Source organism: Fundulus heteroclitus, unplaced genomic scaffold (assembly GCF_011125445.2).
Source record: "Fundulus heteroclitus isolate FHET01 unplaced genomic scaffold, MU-UCD_Fhet_4.1 scaffold_48, whole genome shotgun sequence".
NCBI lineage: Eukaryota > Metazoa > Chordata > Actinopteri > Cyprinodontiformes > Fundulidae > Fundulus > Fundulus heteroclitus.
In genome coordinates, this window is record NW_023396901.1 from 2,216,973 (window position 1) to 2,234,047 (window position 17,075).

The window sequence follows — 17,075 nt, forward strand, 5'->3', positions numbered from 1 at the left end:
CCCGTTGTTTTGGGTTATTAGCAAAAATCTCATCATTGTAAATCCGTTTGCTGCATCACTATCTGAACCAGCTGCAAAAATTAAACTAAATGAATAAACTGTCATTTAATCACCAATTTTAAATCATGATAATAAAACAAAACAAAATCTGACCAATCAACATTAATGTAGCCACCCTATAATTTTGGATTTAAAACAGACTAATTTGTTTCAATTTACACTGCTAGGGTTTTTAACGGGCTGCCCTCATAAAGAACTGGACCACTTTAAAAACTAAAACATTATATTTGAATACTGGCTGGTTTCCAAAACACTGGCTATCACTGCGCAAATCCCTGATAGACATTGAAGACTGTTGTACTAAAAGTAATAGGAGACATTTAGATCTATATTACAGCTTGTTATACTTGTAGAGATGGAGATTAATTCATTACTTAAAAAAGATAAATCGGAGTTATTGTTATTTTAGAAAACCTGTTGTTAAAATATTCCTTATTTTATGTATGAAATATTTAACAACTTTATTGTTAGAAATGACATTAACAATCTAAAAATCACTGAACACAGAGTGCAGTATAAGTGAAGTATAAGAGTGAAGCTTTGCAGATCGGCTGTGTTGGAGATGTGCAAAGTGGAAAGCCTTACATTTAAAACAAGAGGAAATTCAGACACTTGAATCTGTGCATCAGAGTGCTTAAAACCCAAGGTTGCACAAGTCTGGTTTTCTCATATCTAAAGAAGTACAGTCATTGGAAAAGAAAATCCCCAACCCTCCCTCTGTCTGTTTATGGATCCTTTAATGTGCAAAAGATTTGGTCTCTGCTAGGTTTTAAAATTATTTCAATCTAACCTCAAATGTACAAAACAACACGCCACATATGTTCTACTTTTACTATTTGTTAAAAAAATGCATACATTTCTGAATAACTGAGAAAGAACCTAAAGAATTTGTGTGCTAGTGAAAAATATACTATATTTTTGCCATGATTTTATTAAGTAATTCTGTATGTCTGCTTCAGTGTGGCAACAGATTTGCCACATAACTCATGGCGTGTGCTGAATATCTTATTGGAGAACATTGTTATCCATCCATCCATTTTCTGACCCACTTATTCCCTCATGGGGTTAAGGGGGTTGCTGGTGCCTATCTCCAGCGTTCACTGGGCGAGAGGCGGGGTACACCCTGGACAGGTCACCAGTCTGACGCAGGACATTGTTAATAATTAGAAAATGCTGTAGATTATTTAAAAAACTCACAGAAAAATAAAAGGAAAATGGGCTGCAAAGACTGATTCAAGGCAAAAAAAGAAGAATATAGTTTGTATTTAGAAAAACGAAAAGAATGGGTCAGCATTTTAACTAATGGCAGCAGCGGACACTCACAGTCGCACTCCTGTTGCATTTGCAGAGAAACAGTCTGAAGTTTCAGTGCCACCAAAGACACGAGGGAAATCTTCCCGCTGCATAACTATTCCTGAGAGTTGGCCAGAAAGCAGACGTGTCCCACAGACTCTGTATCACAGACGTGTTGAGCACTTAAATGCTTCACTGTGCCTCTAAGAGCGTCGATGACATGTAGGGGAAATGAACTTTCATTTTGCACTTGGGGTCTCTCCTCTTTATTCCTTTGTAACACTGGGAAATAAATGAAGCAGATGTGATTTCTGTAAATATAAATCACATGATACAGAGGCTGGTCAGAGGATGCACGTCTGTCCCCTAGAGTCATGTTGCTTCAGAGGAACATCGCACCTCGTTAAAACCCAACACTCACCCTCCACTGGGGAAAAACTCAAGTCATGTGAGCTGACACTCTGAGAACGTACCTACTAAGGCTGCTCCAATCTCTCTGCACCTGCAAGTAGAAGGGTGAGCTGGCGGGATTAGATTGTATGACAGCTGAAACGTCACAAACATCATTTCTGAACTTTCCTGTCAGACGGGTAAGCATGTCTACCGTATCGCGTAGACATGAAAAGTGTTGAATGATTGAAAGTTGTCAACGGTGGTACGACAGAAATCTACATGTGTATGGAAGCAGACCCGGCCAAAGGCAGAAGCAGAGTCGCTTAGCTGCCCACACCAAGGGGAGGGAGGGGGGGGGCTAGGCTAGGCTGGATTCAGTGTAATATTTAAAAAACAAATCCTAACAATACAAAAATTTACACACAGCACCATTAGAAGGTATTCACCCGCCTTGAACATTTTCACAGTTTGTCGCCAAATATCCACAAAATTCATTATTCTAATCTTTTTCATTTTGTTTTTTGAACCAACCCAACAATGTGCATCTGTGTTAAAACTAGGGCCTGCGATTTTCCCAGATGTTTCCCCAAGTCCCTTTTTGAATAACTGCGCATGCAGAAGACCGTCTGACCTGCTGCCTTCCACTCCTCAGGGGGAGCGTGTGAAAAAATCCCTTGATAAGAATTGATCGCAACCAGTTGCGGTCCACCCCCAGGTTCTTTACCCTCAAAGGTCTTCTCTATTATAGACTTATGTAGTAATAAAACGACTCTTGAAACAGAAACTACTATATACTTTAACATATTTAATCTAAAAAGACAGCGGGATGTTACAGCTTCAGTAATGGAGTCTCACGCACAAACCAATGCAAGATCGGTCGATTTCCGGATGCAAGAGAGAGTACCCATACTCACACAAGCATTATGTAAGACCAATTGTGTACACTTATACAAGGGCGTGCCCAGTATGACATCTGTGTTTCTTGCATCACATTGGTGGACAATATCATACAATAATGTAGATGTGACCAAGCTGACCATTTACCCCTAATCAGTCATTCTGTCCAATCTAAGTATGTCAGCCTCTGAGTCTCCAATATCCCTGGTTTATCTGTTGTTTCCGCTAACTGCTCTCTGCAGCGGCAGCATCCGTAACCTCATAATCCATAACACTCCCAAATCCACTCTGGTCTTTCTACTGAGGTCTTCCTCTTCTTCTCCTTATAAACATGAACACAGTTTGCTTCTTGGGTCTCTCATTGTAGTCTCTCAGCTACAAGGAAAGGCTAATACCGAAGCTAACCGCTAAGCTAACTGGATACATAAACAATAAAAGTGCGCATGCACAGATGGCAAGCAGAAACTAACAAGGAACGTTCACGCACACTGGCATTACATGTGCACGTCGGATTGATTGGCATGTGGGACAACCAATAGATAAGGTGATACCCCCAGAACTCAAGAGACAGAGGGGGATCAGGGCAGAACCAAAAGTCTGACCAATCCCTGCTCTTCGGTGCGACGGGCAGTGATGGTCAGAGTTTTTAAAGGCCTGCAGCTTTCACAGAGATCAAAGTTTGATCTCTGTGAAAGCTGCAGGGAAGCTGGTCAGAGCTGGTGGGAGGAAAGACCTGAACACTGCTGTTCATAGACTCTTTTCTCCAATATGACTGACCATAAGCTGTTTTGCAAACGGGAATGAGCAAGAATTTGCAGCTAAAATGGCATGAAAAGTACTGAAAAAGGTGGGCAGAATACAAACAAAATCCAAACTTTTTGGATTTTTATTGTTAAAAAAAGCATATAAATAAATTATTTCTTATCTACATTCACATGCTACTTTGTGCTGGCCAAATACATAAAACCTAAGAAAATAAATGATTGTTTGTGGTTGGACAGGGGCTCTGAATACTTAGAGGCACTGTGTGGCGTTAGTTTTCTCTGGCAGTCAAATTATTTCCCCCTATAAATGTCTTTGCATTGAATCAGACAGATGCGTCTCAACAAGTCCGCTGTGCAAAAGTTGTACAATAGCCACAAAGAGCTATAGGATTCAGAGTTTTAATGCTTTAAAAAAATATTTCAACCAAATTCAATTCAAGTCTATCTATACACCACGAATGTCATCTCCAGACACGTTACAAGACAAACAGAAACATATAATCAAATCTGTTCTGTACGACCCAATTGCATAGATAGATTTATGTTACATTTTGTGCATTCCAGTTCGATCTTGGTAAATAAATAAAAGCAGCACTGCATGCTGAATCAAATCAGAAACCATCGTCTCCACCATGAATTTTGCTTCAGCTCGTTTCTGCATTCCTACATGTGGGATGGAGTGGGTATTTTAAAAGCACCTGCAGGGTTTCTTCCGAGTCGAGCTGCCCCGCAAACCAGGTCCTCATGACTGATCAGCGGCTGATGTAAAAACACCGGTGTGCAGGTGCACCTGCTCGGTCTGTAAAAATAAGTGGCCCATTTAGTCAAGCAGAGATCAATTACTGCAACCAGTGCAGAGGCTGCCTCAGAGCCGTGAGCACAGCCTGTTTCCACAACCAATCCTCCTCTGTTGTGTTTACTCTGCTGCTGACAGCATCCCAGCGGTTCGTTTTTGCCTTCACGTGTGACGCTGTTGGTAAAACAAAATGTTTATTTATTTCATTTTATTTCAGTGATTGAATTCAACCCACTCCATTGAAACAAAAAAATAGACAGTGTCTGAATAAGTCAGGTCCAGAGGAGTGTGACCTACATGCAACTCGTTTGCTCAAACTTGGATTTATCAGCGTTTCCATGACAATGGATAAATCCCACATTGTTCACTTGGGACAAATATAAATTTGGCACCTGGTTGGAAACACCAGCCTCTGCCTGGAGGATGGTGCGCCTGATTGATGTTTGAGGAGCCAACTGTAATACAGTCAACTCATTTTCTTCCTGTAAACTGTGTCAGGAACAAACCGTGAACATTTGGTTTGTTGGAACATTGAAATGTTGAGGCACAGAAAAGGTTTCTTTTTGGCACCTTTAAAGCTTTGTTTGGCCCAGTTTTCTACAAAAACACAAAGCGCTGGTCGCTGGCAAAAAGGTTTTGACAAAAATATTAACAGCAGGAGGGCTGGTAGAAGTAATTATTTCTTCAGCCTGGGATTTTACCTCCCTAAAACATAAATGTTCTCAGAGTACGTTTTTTAGAATGAGATTATGGTGCTGCAAAGAAAGATGAACTTATTTTAAGGATTTTACTACAGGTGCCGCTAAAAGCTAACTATGCAGACGCGCTGCAAATTTATCTGAAAAACAAACCAAATAAAGAACAACATGTCTGCAGTTATTTTCTTTGCATAGATTCCTGTTAAAGTGAAGCTGTTGTCACTGAAAATAAAACTAGGAAAAAACCTGAAAAGTTAAAAGTTCTTCAGAAAACCAGGGGAGGTTTGTAGATTTTTGCAATTGGACAAAAATAAGCCGGAAAATGGCTAAGAAGCAGTAAAAAGAGAGCATTGAACAGTAAATTGTTAGCTACTAAGTTTAGATTCAATTATGCACATTTCTTAAAATCCACCTTTATTGATAATTTTTTTATTTTTATTATCATTGAAATTGATGTGCATTTCTGAAAGCATTTGAGATTTTTTTTGTGTTGAGAAATGCTATATTTCTAAAATACGGCATATTCCCGTAGCTATTTTTCTATATACTGATTTTGTGTAGTTTTTGTTATTTTTTTCAGTGAGTAAGTATTTTTTCTTTATGAGTCCAAAAGAATAGTGGAAAATAGTGCATATAATATATATATATAATCTGACCCAATCTGTATAATATGATTGAACTTGACTTTGTAAAGTGCCTTGAGATGACATGTTTCATGATTTGGCGCTATATAAATAAAATTGAATTGAATTGAATTCAAACAAAACGATCAGGGTGATTGATGAACCTATATGACTTCTATGAACATAAATTTGTTCTTATAACATGAGAGTTTTTGATTTCAACCAAAACACTGACAGCATTCCCAAAATGAATGCAAATCTGCAAATTAACAACAGAAGGCACAATTTTAAACCAACCCAGTTTAGTTGATGAAACCAAACAAATCTTTTTTTTCCCTCTCACATCTGACCCAACATTAAAGGTAAACATCCCGGCAGTGAAACGGATAACCCAGTGGTGTACTGGTCGTCTGAAAGGCGATAAAGTGTGACCAACCACTGGAACTGGCTGAACCCGGCCCACTTTGTGCTGCTGCAGTAAGGAGGCCTTTAAATAACTCGCTCCGTACAACAACAAGGGTTTACTCTGTCCCGGCGGCACGCTTCATGTCAACATCCCCATCTGGTCAGTCATCTCCTAACTGAACCTGTAACCCATTTACAGTTCTGTTATGAAGCACAGTGGACATCTCCACAGTAAGCAGCTATGTTCCTTTTAGTTTTCTGCTATGTTGTTTTAAAATGTTTGTGTGTTGTGGTTATTTTTTTGCCCCTCAAGAATATTCCCATCCATGGTCACTTCAGACTCAGATACGTCAAGTATTCTTTACTACTGTAAATATAGGGTGACTCAAAGACCAATTTGACTTTAGTTTCCTCCAAACAAGCTGTAGAGGCTAAAAATAAATCAAATTCACATATTGTTCACTCTGTTTTCCAATTTGTTTTGAAATCCCATTGTAAATAAATATTTTAGTAGATGTTATTCAGCCGTACAACAAAGCAACTTGTGCACTCAGTGCAGGTGAATCAGAAACTTTGTAGTATTTGCTAGTTTACTGAGTTTTGCTGAATATGGTTAATGCACATATGGTTAATTGTCTTATCTTTGTTTAATTAACAAGCATTTGCTGGAGGAGGCCATGGTTAAAGCACCTTTTAACTCAATTACAGCATTCGGGAGAAGCCTCCCACATCTTGACAATATTCACCATATTTACATTAAAGGGGACCTATGATGCAAATTTTAGCAGTTAAATACATTTTGTTGTATACTAGGAGTGCAGAAAGAAATTCATTTTATCTCTCCATGTGCTGCGCAGATATCTTTATATTAATTATAAAAATATATATTTGCTGAGGTGCAGCTAATAAAAGTCTTGGACTTCCAACTCACTGATCCGCCATTTTTATTTCTTTGAACAATTTTGTAGTCCAAGCTGAAGGATGCCAAAGCTACAAGTGGATAAGTCAAAATGTTTGGTTGTTCTTCACACCATCCCACAGCATACTACAAAAATAGCCGAATGCGACCTGGAGGGGGTGTGAACAATTTACTCCTTTAGATTTAAAGAGACGGCACCAAATCGAGTTGCTTTCAGATGCACCTCAGAACATAGGTAGAAAAGAAAGGGACGTGGGGATAAATTAACAAGGAATTCAGCCCAAAGCATTGCAGTTCCAGTTTATATAGAGCACAACTGAATGGTTTCAATGTGAAAAAGTAGAACTGAAAAGCTTGATATGTTCCCTTTAATAAAGTTCTCCAAATCTATCAAATTGTGAGGATATGTTTTGTCAAGGAAGCGACCATCAGATTTAGGTCTGAACTCCAGTGAGACCGTTCCAAATCTTCGCTTTTCTTCTGGGGAAGGTCATCTTTTATTGCTTTCAGTGTATATTTGAACCCAGAGTGATGCTTTCAGTCTGTCACCTGAAGGTTTTGTGTAAAAACTGACAGGTATGTAAAACCTGTCATGATTTCAATCACCTTTCCAAATCCTCAACCTAATCTAAAGATAAGTAAGGTGGCAGCAAGATGATGCCGCCTCCATGTTGCAGAGTGGATCCGATGTTGTTTTGGTTATTTTTTGCATTGTCTTTGTATGAAAGACATTTCTTTAGCAATTGTGACCAAAAAGGTCACTTTTACCTTAATTAGGCCATCACACATCCTCACAGAAGATATTCTTTGGAAGAAAACAGCCAAATCTTTATATACCGTCCACTGGAACAGGGAATATTTTTCTCTTTACCGGGGGTAAAAGAATAAAATTACACTGGGTGTTCTTGCAGCTCGTTTTGGGCACATCATCCTGGGCAGAGCTTTTTTTAATGTGTGTTTTTTATTTTTATTTTTTTTTAAATCATTTGATGTTTTTTATGTTTGATTTAATTGATGAAAAGTGTGAGTTCATAGGGACTGGACACAATGTCCTGGCTTATGTAACCAGGTTACTTTTTTTTTTTTTCAGAACTTTTACAGTTTCTTACCTAACTGACTTGTCTAATACATCTCTTGGCATTTTAACATGGATGTTTTCACTTTTTAAACAAAAAAACTGCCTGTGAACTGATATATCATGTAAAATAATAAATTTACAGTAAGTGTGAATCGCCATATAAGCACTGCAAAAAGGAAACTACAAATAAGTAAAATATTCTTGATATTAATGTATTTTTCCTTGATTTGAGCAGGTAAATCAGACTACTTGCCAATAAAATAAGATTGTTGCTCTTAAAATATGAACAGTTCGTCTCCATTATCTTATTTCAAGTGCAGGATATCTAATGATCTATTTTTAGGGGTAAAAATACTCATTCCATTGGCAGATAGTCTTATTTAGCCGCTAAATAAAGGAAAAATATACAACTTTTAATAAAATTTTACTTGCTTTTAGTTCCTTTTTGCAGTGAGTGTATTCAAAATAAAAAATTTCCAATTTCATAATGAGTCTAAATGAAAACTAACTTAGTTCTCGTGGAAATATTTTCCATGATCAAATACAAAACTGCAGAGGCGCTGAATGTACTGACTGCGTCTTCATCAGTACAGTAAAACTGGCGTTTTTTTTTTTTTATCCCACTATTGGATCACTTTTAGTCATCATGTTTAGGTCATGCTTGCACACGTTCATCCCGATGGAACCAGTTGGTCCTTTCATCAGCAGTTATCATCAGCTGACCATCAACACTTCACAGTGGAAGAGCATGTAGTCATTTCCAAATGCCAAGTATCTACAGTGACACTATGAGAGGGAGGGAGGGGGGGAGGACCGGAGCTGAGCTGTGAGCAATAGTTCAGTAGATGTGGGATACAGAGTGGGATACGCAGCAGAACAAGATCAGATGGCAGATATACTAAGAAAGTGAGAGACACGTGGATGAGGAGAGACTGCTGGTCGCTGCTGCTGCTGCTGTGAGGAGAAGCTGTGAAGAAACAAATTGTTGACTGGACCGGATGAGCAGGCCCTGAATTTATTTAATTAGACCGCTGTTCTATTTTGAGAGTGAAAATTATGACTTCAGAGCTCGGCTGAAGTCATTCTGTGATTTCTAGTCGGTTTCTGAACCCCTTGGACATCAAGCCAAACCTTGCCAGATTTGGTGGAGAAATATATAAATTTTAAACCTGGGAGGAACATGAAGATATTCACTGGTTATTCGCTTTCCTTTCTTGGGATGATAAAGTGGTTCTACCCCTGACCGACGAGAAGAAGTGGAAGGAGCCTGAAGAAAACCATGCAACAATTTGGCTAAAAAGAAGCTTTAGAAAAGAAAGGAAACTAAAAGAAGATCTACTTTCATCAGGAGCACATGAACGAAAGGTAAGTTTTCTTTTGTTTTAGTCACAGAAGCAAATCAGGGCGAAGCTGGATTTTATGTCGGATTGTTGCTCATCTTTCAGCTCAGATATATTTTCAGTAAGAACAATTCGCAGCAGGAAAGATCCTCACCGTCTCTTTAGCGTTAACATAACAGCACAGCAGGCAGAGTGTGATTTGTGAGAAAGCGGACAAAAAAAAGAAAGAAAATAATAATTCCCTCAGAAACTCACATTCTGCCTCCTAGCAACTAGATCATCAGGAAACAGAAGTGATTGCATAAAACATGCACAAAACTTGAAGCATGCAAAAAAAAAAACATGGCAAATGTACTACCAGCTGCTGTAGTTTGAAGAGTAGTTGGATTCCTGGAGACAAACTTGTCTCAGTGCAGAGAATTTGCCTCTGCCCTACATTTTATTGCATACACCTGTTAAATGAAGGGCATACACAGGGAGTCAGCCAAGATCCATGATGGGGACGCTGGTGGGGCAGGTTACAGGACTCCTTATGCAAGCTTCATTAAAACAAATTCAAAAAGTGTTACTGTATTATTGCAAACGCATATCTGTGCTTCCTTTGGAGCATTCCTTATGGTGGATGCCCCCGTCCAAATTTAAGACACAGACTCGATCTGTTACACGACATTACATTTATTTGACAAAATTTGGTAACTTTATTATTAGAATCATAAATATCAGAGAAAGCAAAAAGACAAAATCCTAATTTTTCTATGGGCTGGAATGACCCAGATATGACAGTGTGAATTTTTGGTTATGCAAACCGGATCAGTTTTCTTCTCCAATGCCTGTGAGTCTTGTGGTTCAGTGTTAGTATCTCCGTGTACAATTCAAGCACGGACTATGTTTAACGCCAAAGGATGCTTTGTACTAAGCCTTTGCATTCTATTTCTAAATGTCAACATTAGATATGCTGCTTGGCCAGTGCTGTGCAATGGAAACACCAAGGCTGAGCAATAACACCTCCATTTAAAACTAGGTTCTCCCGCTAGAAACAAAGCCATGTGTTCAGGTTTCTTTTGTAAACATGAACAGACTTCTTGGAATTATAACCTTTTATTTTTTTTTATGTATCGCTGTGTCAGTTTGTTTTTTTATTTGTTTTTTATTAATGCTCCACTACAGTTTCCAAAATGTAATTGATCGCCTGGCATCTCCTCTAAACACCCGTGAAAAACCTTGTAAAGCCACTCCTGGTTTTGCTTGTTACTCGTAGCAAGTTTTTTTGTGTAGTTCTTGATAAATTTCAGGGGAAAAAAATCCAAGGAGTTACTCCTTTGCACAACAGTAGATTTTTGGTTTTATGTTGCAGAATACAATTGAAATAGCTGTTTTGCTCTTAATTTCATTTTATACCCCTTCATTACTTGTTCTACACTGGTCTGATGCATAATTACAAAACATGTGCAGAAATAGGGAAATGTGGCATGTGAACATAATGAATGTCAAATAATATATGTGAGAGCTCAAAATTCATGACTACAAACCAAGCTCTGGTTGGCACAGATATCCCAGGTGGTGGTAAAAGGCATACATGTTTTACTCGATATGTCAATATTATATTTATCTGCCAGCATCTAGTGATCTAAACCAGTGTGTTTACTTTATAATTCCCAATAAACTATTCACACAACAATTCCACATTTTTTCATGTTACAACTACAAACTTCCATCTAGTTTAGTCAGTGTTTGGGGGGACAGATCAACACAAATTAGCAGTGAATTATGGAGTGGATGAAACAAGGTTTTACTTTTTTTATATATATATATATAATGAGAACTGATGAGTTTGAAATAAGTTGAAATAAGTGAAATATGTTCATTTCAGAAGTCACCTAGTTAGAAAATTATTTATTTCAAATGTTTTTGAATATGAAGACAGTAATCAGTGTTACAATTAAAAAAGACTCTTGTCCGGCCTTTTGGCCCTCCAGCAAAAGGCTAAGTTGCAAAAAAAAAAAACTACTATCACAAAGGAACCTATTTATAAATACCAGTAAAACAAGACTTCATTAAAAGAACATCCATAACAATAATTTAAACAACCCTTCTATGAAAAGTGCTATGTAGTGAAAGCTTAACAAGTCTCACTGCTCACATATTTGTCTCTGTTTTAGCCATTTGTCCACATGAAATGTAAAAGTTGTAAAGTATTTTTTTTTATTATTCCCTAAACATGGGACCATTTGAATGAGAAAGATAATTTTCCTAATTTAATTTTCTTGCAGTTTTGTACCTTGCTTGAATGTGGTCTCTGTTTACAGCTGTCCTTGTTTGGACTCCGGCTGTGAGTGGCATTGAAATAATTTTAGTATTCTCCTCTGTGGCAAGGTTTTTAACACATCTAAAAGTCAATAAAAAAAGACTGACACATAGAACTATCAAATCATGAGTATTACACCTTTTGTGGATTTTACAATGAGGCTACATCCTTGGCATTTCATCTAAAACCTTCAATAATTGTTTGTACGAGGACATCACATGCTTTAAAACTGATTGACTTCAGGTGCCAGACCATCCAAACATATAAAAACACAGAGTAACATTTTAAAAACTATTCCAAACCAAAATAATTAAAAAATAATTCAGGTGGCATAAATATAGTTTTGGTCACAGGAGACTTAAAACAGCACAGAAAGACAGAGTAAATTTTTCAATCAGTCTCAGATAGAGTGCCGTTACCTCACGTCTGGACGAGCTGCATTCACTTTAAGTGTGTCGTGTAAAAAAACAGCCTCGTTCGGTTAGATTTCAAAAAAGTATGGGTTCAGCTCATTCACTCACTACAAACCAGCCAGATCATGGTCGCCCTCCTAGGCTAATTAGAGAAGCAGCCAAGAGGCTTATGAGAACTCTGGAGGAGCTGCATTGATCCACAGCTCATGTTGGAAAATCTGCTTATGTGACACGATGAGGTTGTCCTTTAAGTATGAGCTGAAGGACAGGCTCTTGAAAGAAAAGTCCTGCGGTTTGGCACTTAGAGAACACAACAAACACATGGAAGAAGGTGCTCTGGCAAGATGAGACCAAAGAGGACCTTTTTTCACTACAAGCCAAAATTTTGAATATAGGATAAGTAAGACTGTACATCCCCCTGAGCACACCAGTAACACACTGTGGCGTTGGTTTGATGAGTGAGAAATAGGAACCTGATCAGAGATGAAGAAACATAAATGGAATTACGTAGCAAGAAAACTTGTTAAAGATTAAAAAGTGATGGAAAAGAGATGTGGACCTTAGCATGGGCTATTTTCATGCACCTTAGCTCATTGCAGGGTATGGGAAGAAAAAAATGTTTGATGGAGAGGGGATAACTCCCTCCGTTGCTGATGATAGTCAGTCGGTGTGTAAGTTCGTTTTCTGAAACAAATTTAAACAACACAAAAAATTTAGACACACCTGCGTATCGCAGCAAATATCTAAACTTACAAGGTGCCCAGACAGCGGTACGCAAAAATAGGAATGTTTCAGTTTCAAAATGGATCATCTGAGGGATTTTCATTTAAATAATTGGAGACCTGCTGTAGCTACATAATTAATTACTTAATTAATAACAAATAATTCAAAAAAAGATATCTTAATTAGACATCTGAAACTTTAAGTGTAGTTTAAGCTGTCAATAAAAATAAAGCATGTCTATCTTTACAGAATTTTGGTGACATATCTTCGGTGATGACTTTGAGAGTCGCCATCGAACCAGTTGTATCTGAGGCGACCTCCGTTTCAATACCCAGTTTTCTGCCCCATCTTTTTTTAGCCCCCGTTACGTTCCACTTTGGCCTTCGCAAGGGAATCACACAGCCTCATCGCAGTGCTCCAGTGCCTCTGATAGTTGTGCCAGCTGGAGGGAAAACAAGATACGTCACATAAAATGGCAGGGCATTGAATTAGCTGGCTATTTCTGTACCTTGATGATCTGTGAAATGTGCACAATATGAGCCAGAGTAGTTCCGATCATGCAAGACTAAAAGCAAGGACGACAGACACGGATCAATACCTTTTGGGTGATTTTTGTAGGAAGGGCATTTTGGAGGTTGCCTGGTGTCTCTGTGGGCCAAATTAAAAGGAAATATGAAAATGATTATCTTAAAGTTTGGCTGATACAATGTTTTCCATCATACTATAATTTTTTTGTCTTTTTTGTACCTGTTTCGTGTTTTGATGATAACATTCTGTCTGTCCTTCCTCTCCAGGAGTCGACGACTGGTATTAAGTTTTCGCCCAACAGAGCTGCGCGCCTCTGTGAGCTGGCTCAGCTGTGCCTGAGCCGGGCCGGTTGCGTGAAGAGCCCCCCCTGGCTGTGTTCCACTGCGGCATGAGCGTAGGCAGGGCCCACCACCACCGCAGCTTTCTGTCCTGTGAAGAAGAAGGACTCAGACTGAGCACCATGCCGGCCGTGGGCAGCTTCGGCAACGGCAAGATCCACACGAGACGCAAAGGCCACAGCCGGTTTGTCAACAAGACCGGCCAGTGCAACGTGCACTTCTCCAACATGGACGAGAAGTCCCAAAGGTATATGTCAGACATTTTCACCACTTGCGTGGACATCCGCTGGCGATACATGTTCCTGCTGTTCAGCTTGGTGTTTGTGGTGTCCTGGCTGACGTTCGGCTTGGGCTTCTGGGTCATCGGCCTCCTGCACGGTGACATGGAAAGCAACCGGGGGGATGACAGTTTTGTTCCCTGTGTCACACAGGTGAACACCTTTGTGACGGCCTTTTTGTTCTCCATTGAGACCCAGACGACCATTGGTTACGGGGCTCGCTGTGTGACAGAGGAGTGCCCAGCGGCTGTCTTCATGGTAGTCTTTCAGTCCATCATGGGCTGCATCATCGACGCCTTCATGATCGGCGCCATCATGGCCAAGATGGCGCGGCCCAAAAAGCGCGCGGAGACGCTGCTGTTCAGCCACAACGCGGTGATCGCCATGCGGGACGGGAAGCTATGCTTCATGTTCAGGGTTGCCAACCTGAGGAAGAGCCACATTGTGGAGGCGCACGTTAGGGCTCAGATGGTGAAGCCCCGCTACACAGAGGAGGGCGAGTACATTCCCCTGGAACAGATCGACATGAACGTCGGCTACGACAAGGGCACAGACCGCCTGTTCTTGGTCGCTCCCCTCACCGTCATCCACGAGATCGACGAAGAGAGTCCTCTGTTCGGGATCAGCAAGCACGACCTGGAAACGTCCGACTTTGAGATCGTGATCATCCTGGAGGGGCTGGTGGAGGCGACGGCCATGACGACGCAGGCGCGCAGCTCCTACCTGCCCTCCGAGATCCTGTGGGGCCACCGCTTCGAGCCCGTCGTCTTCGAGGAGCGGAGCCAGTACAGGATCGACTACGCCTACTTCCACAAGACCTTCGAGGTGCCGTCCACCCCCGGGTGCAGCGCCAAAGACATGGAGGCGAGGAAGTTCCCCGCGTCCGGCGCCAACTCCTTCTGCTACGAGAACGAGCTGGCCTTCATCAGCAGGGACGAGGATGCGGATGGAGACGCGGAGAAAGACAAAGACAAGAGGTGTTCGTCGGAGCTAACCCCCACCGAACGGAATCAGCCATCTTCTCGACGAGAATCAGCTCTTTAACCTTCATCCGCCGGGCTGTGGGACTGATGTGGCTGAAGCGGGTCGGCTTGTGAATGTCACTCTGCTGACACAAAGACGCCGATAAGGACATCTTCGTCACAGCGTGAAGACCAGTGGCTCTCCATGTTCGCCACACAAGGAATACTTTCAAAACTTCACGGGAAGCATGCTTTTTTTTTTCTTTTCTTCCTTTTGAGACGGTTCTTGAGCTTTATTAGATGCAAACGAAAACTGTCCCGTTTCACTGCAAAGCACCCTAATACTGAAGTGCATGAAATCAACATGGTTTTATATTTACGTATTTTGGAGAAAAGCCTCACAGCTTCGACGGGACTATGTGTGGACGCAAGATTAAACACAGAAAAGAGTATAATTTAGTAAAGCAAATTCATAGAATATTCCACCGAGCTCTTCCTGCAGAAAACAGGTTTTCATCTCAACATCGATACCTTGCAGCTGCAAGACTATACGTCTGTTTCTGATTCTGACAGCTTGACTCGGAAACAGCCCACTGATGGAAACACATGTCGTCGGGGTAGATAATCTGCCACATGAAGGGGAAAAATTGTCACTGCCAGATTAATACTAAAAAAAAAAAAGTCTCCTTAAGGTTAATAAATATTTTAAGATCACGGCCTGTCACCTTGAATGTTTCCACATTTTGTCACATTACCTCAAACTTCAGTGTTTGTTATTGGGATTTTATGCAATGGATCATCAGAATGCAGTGAAGAACTGGGATGTCCTGGGGAAAAGACACATGGATTTAAAACGTTTTCACAAATAAAACTTTGAAAAGTGTGGTGTGCGGTCTCGTTTAGCCGTCTTTTCTTTGGTATTACACAAGTGCAATTAATTGCCTTTATCCATCCATTCATCCACCCACTGTCAATAAACGCTCATCCTTGTGGTCTTGCTGGGCAGCTGATGCCTATCTCCAGTGGCCCATTGGGCAAGACGTGGACAGGTTGCCAAGTCCAGCTGCCTTCTGAACGTGTTTCTTGTGTGTGATTTAATCTTAGTATAAATAGAGCCGATTTGAGCGTTGAACTCTTGCTTCATCCAATATGCTTTGTTTAGGGAAAGACTAAAACTGCAGTTCTGGACCCACCTGTATGAAACACGATGGTGGAAACATCATGCTGTGGGGATGTGTTTCTGTAGCCTGGCCAGCAAGACTGACTTGCTGTATACACTGCATATCAGTCTGGTAAGGAGCTGGTAAAGCACGATTATAAAGGCGGGACTAACAGGGTCAGCATCATCAGGTTGGAGCCAGTCGGACAACTATGGATGTAACGCAAAAAACTCCAAGCGACGTGCTCTGTTTTTTCAATTTGTAGTCCGTGAAACATGTCATGCCATGAAGTAAACTTCAGTGAAAATTTTTTTGCCACTTTTGTCTAAAAAAATCAGAGGATACATGATGTACTCACATGCACTTTCTTAATCTTCCATGGCACCAAGCAATAAAAATCTCTGTATGTATCTTGACTGTTATGGCAGCAGAAAAGCACTGCTGCATTATGGGTAATTCTGCCACTGAGAGTGACACCTCCCGCGCTGTGATTGGTCCGGTCTGTTTTGGCCCGGAGGAAATGGAGCCTTACCAAACTGATTGACGCGCCGTGTAGTTCAGTCTGGCTGGACAGGCTAGTGTTTCTTGGCCAATGGGGAGACAGATGTAGTTAAAAACGGTAAATTTTGAAGAAATCCTGTAAAGTTGTGAAAATGACCAAGACAGAGGCCAGCAATAACCCTAAAAACACAGCTAGACCTACAACAGAAAGGTTCAGTTTAAAGCTTTTTCAGGAGTTAGAATGGCCTAGTCAAAGTCCTCCGACCTCAATCTGACCAAGAACCTGTTGGAAGACCTGAAAACTGATGCTTACTGACACTGGTGAAGATTCTCAGTCATCCAGGTCATGGTCAATCCAAAAAAGAAAAAAAAAATACAACTGGACTTTTCCCTGAAGTTTGAGGACGTTTTGCTTCCTATCCAGAAAGCTTTCTCAATTTAAAATGTTGAATTTTGAACTGAAAGCTTTCTGGATAGGAAGCAAAACGTCTTCAAACTTCTGAAAAAAAGTCCAGTTGTTTTGTTTTTTTAACTTTTTTGGAATTACTGACACTCTTCATCCAGTCTGTCTAAGCTTAAGATGCTGTGTCTTACAGACGAG

At 40.3% G+C, this 17,075-nt stretch overlaps 1 protein-coding gene across 2 annotated transcripts; it reads left to right on the top strand.

The window, feature by feature from the left end:
• The first annotated feature begins 8,743 nt into the window (after window positions 1-8,743).
• Window positions 8,744-15,696, top strand: kcnj12b (potassium inwardly rectifying channel subfamily J member 12b). Of its 2 annotated transcripts, none has more exons than XM_012882297.3 (2): window positions 8,744-9,291; window positions 13,502-15,696. In XM_012882297.3, exon 2 carries the CDS (start codon window positions 13,624-13,626, stop codon window positions 14,893-14,895), a length of 1,272 nt encoding a protein of 423 aa, XP_012737751.2. In that variant the 5' UTR covers window positions 8,744-9,291; window positions 13,502-13,623; the 3' UTR covers window positions 14,896-15,696. The 2 variants fall into 2 exon arrangements, with proteins under 2 accessions (XP_012737751.2, XP_021164154.2); XM_021308479.2 differs by lacking the exon at window positions 8,744-9,291 and having other exon boundaries at window positions 13,679-13,820; window positions 14,005-15,696.
• The last annotated feature ends 1,379 nt before the right edge of the window (window positions 15,697-17,075 follow it).

Coding starts and splice junctions, on each gene's coding strand:
- kcnj12b (XM_012882297.3), top strand. CDS start 13,624: ATGAGCGTAGGCAGGGCCCACCACCACCGCAGCTTTCTGTCCTGTGAA.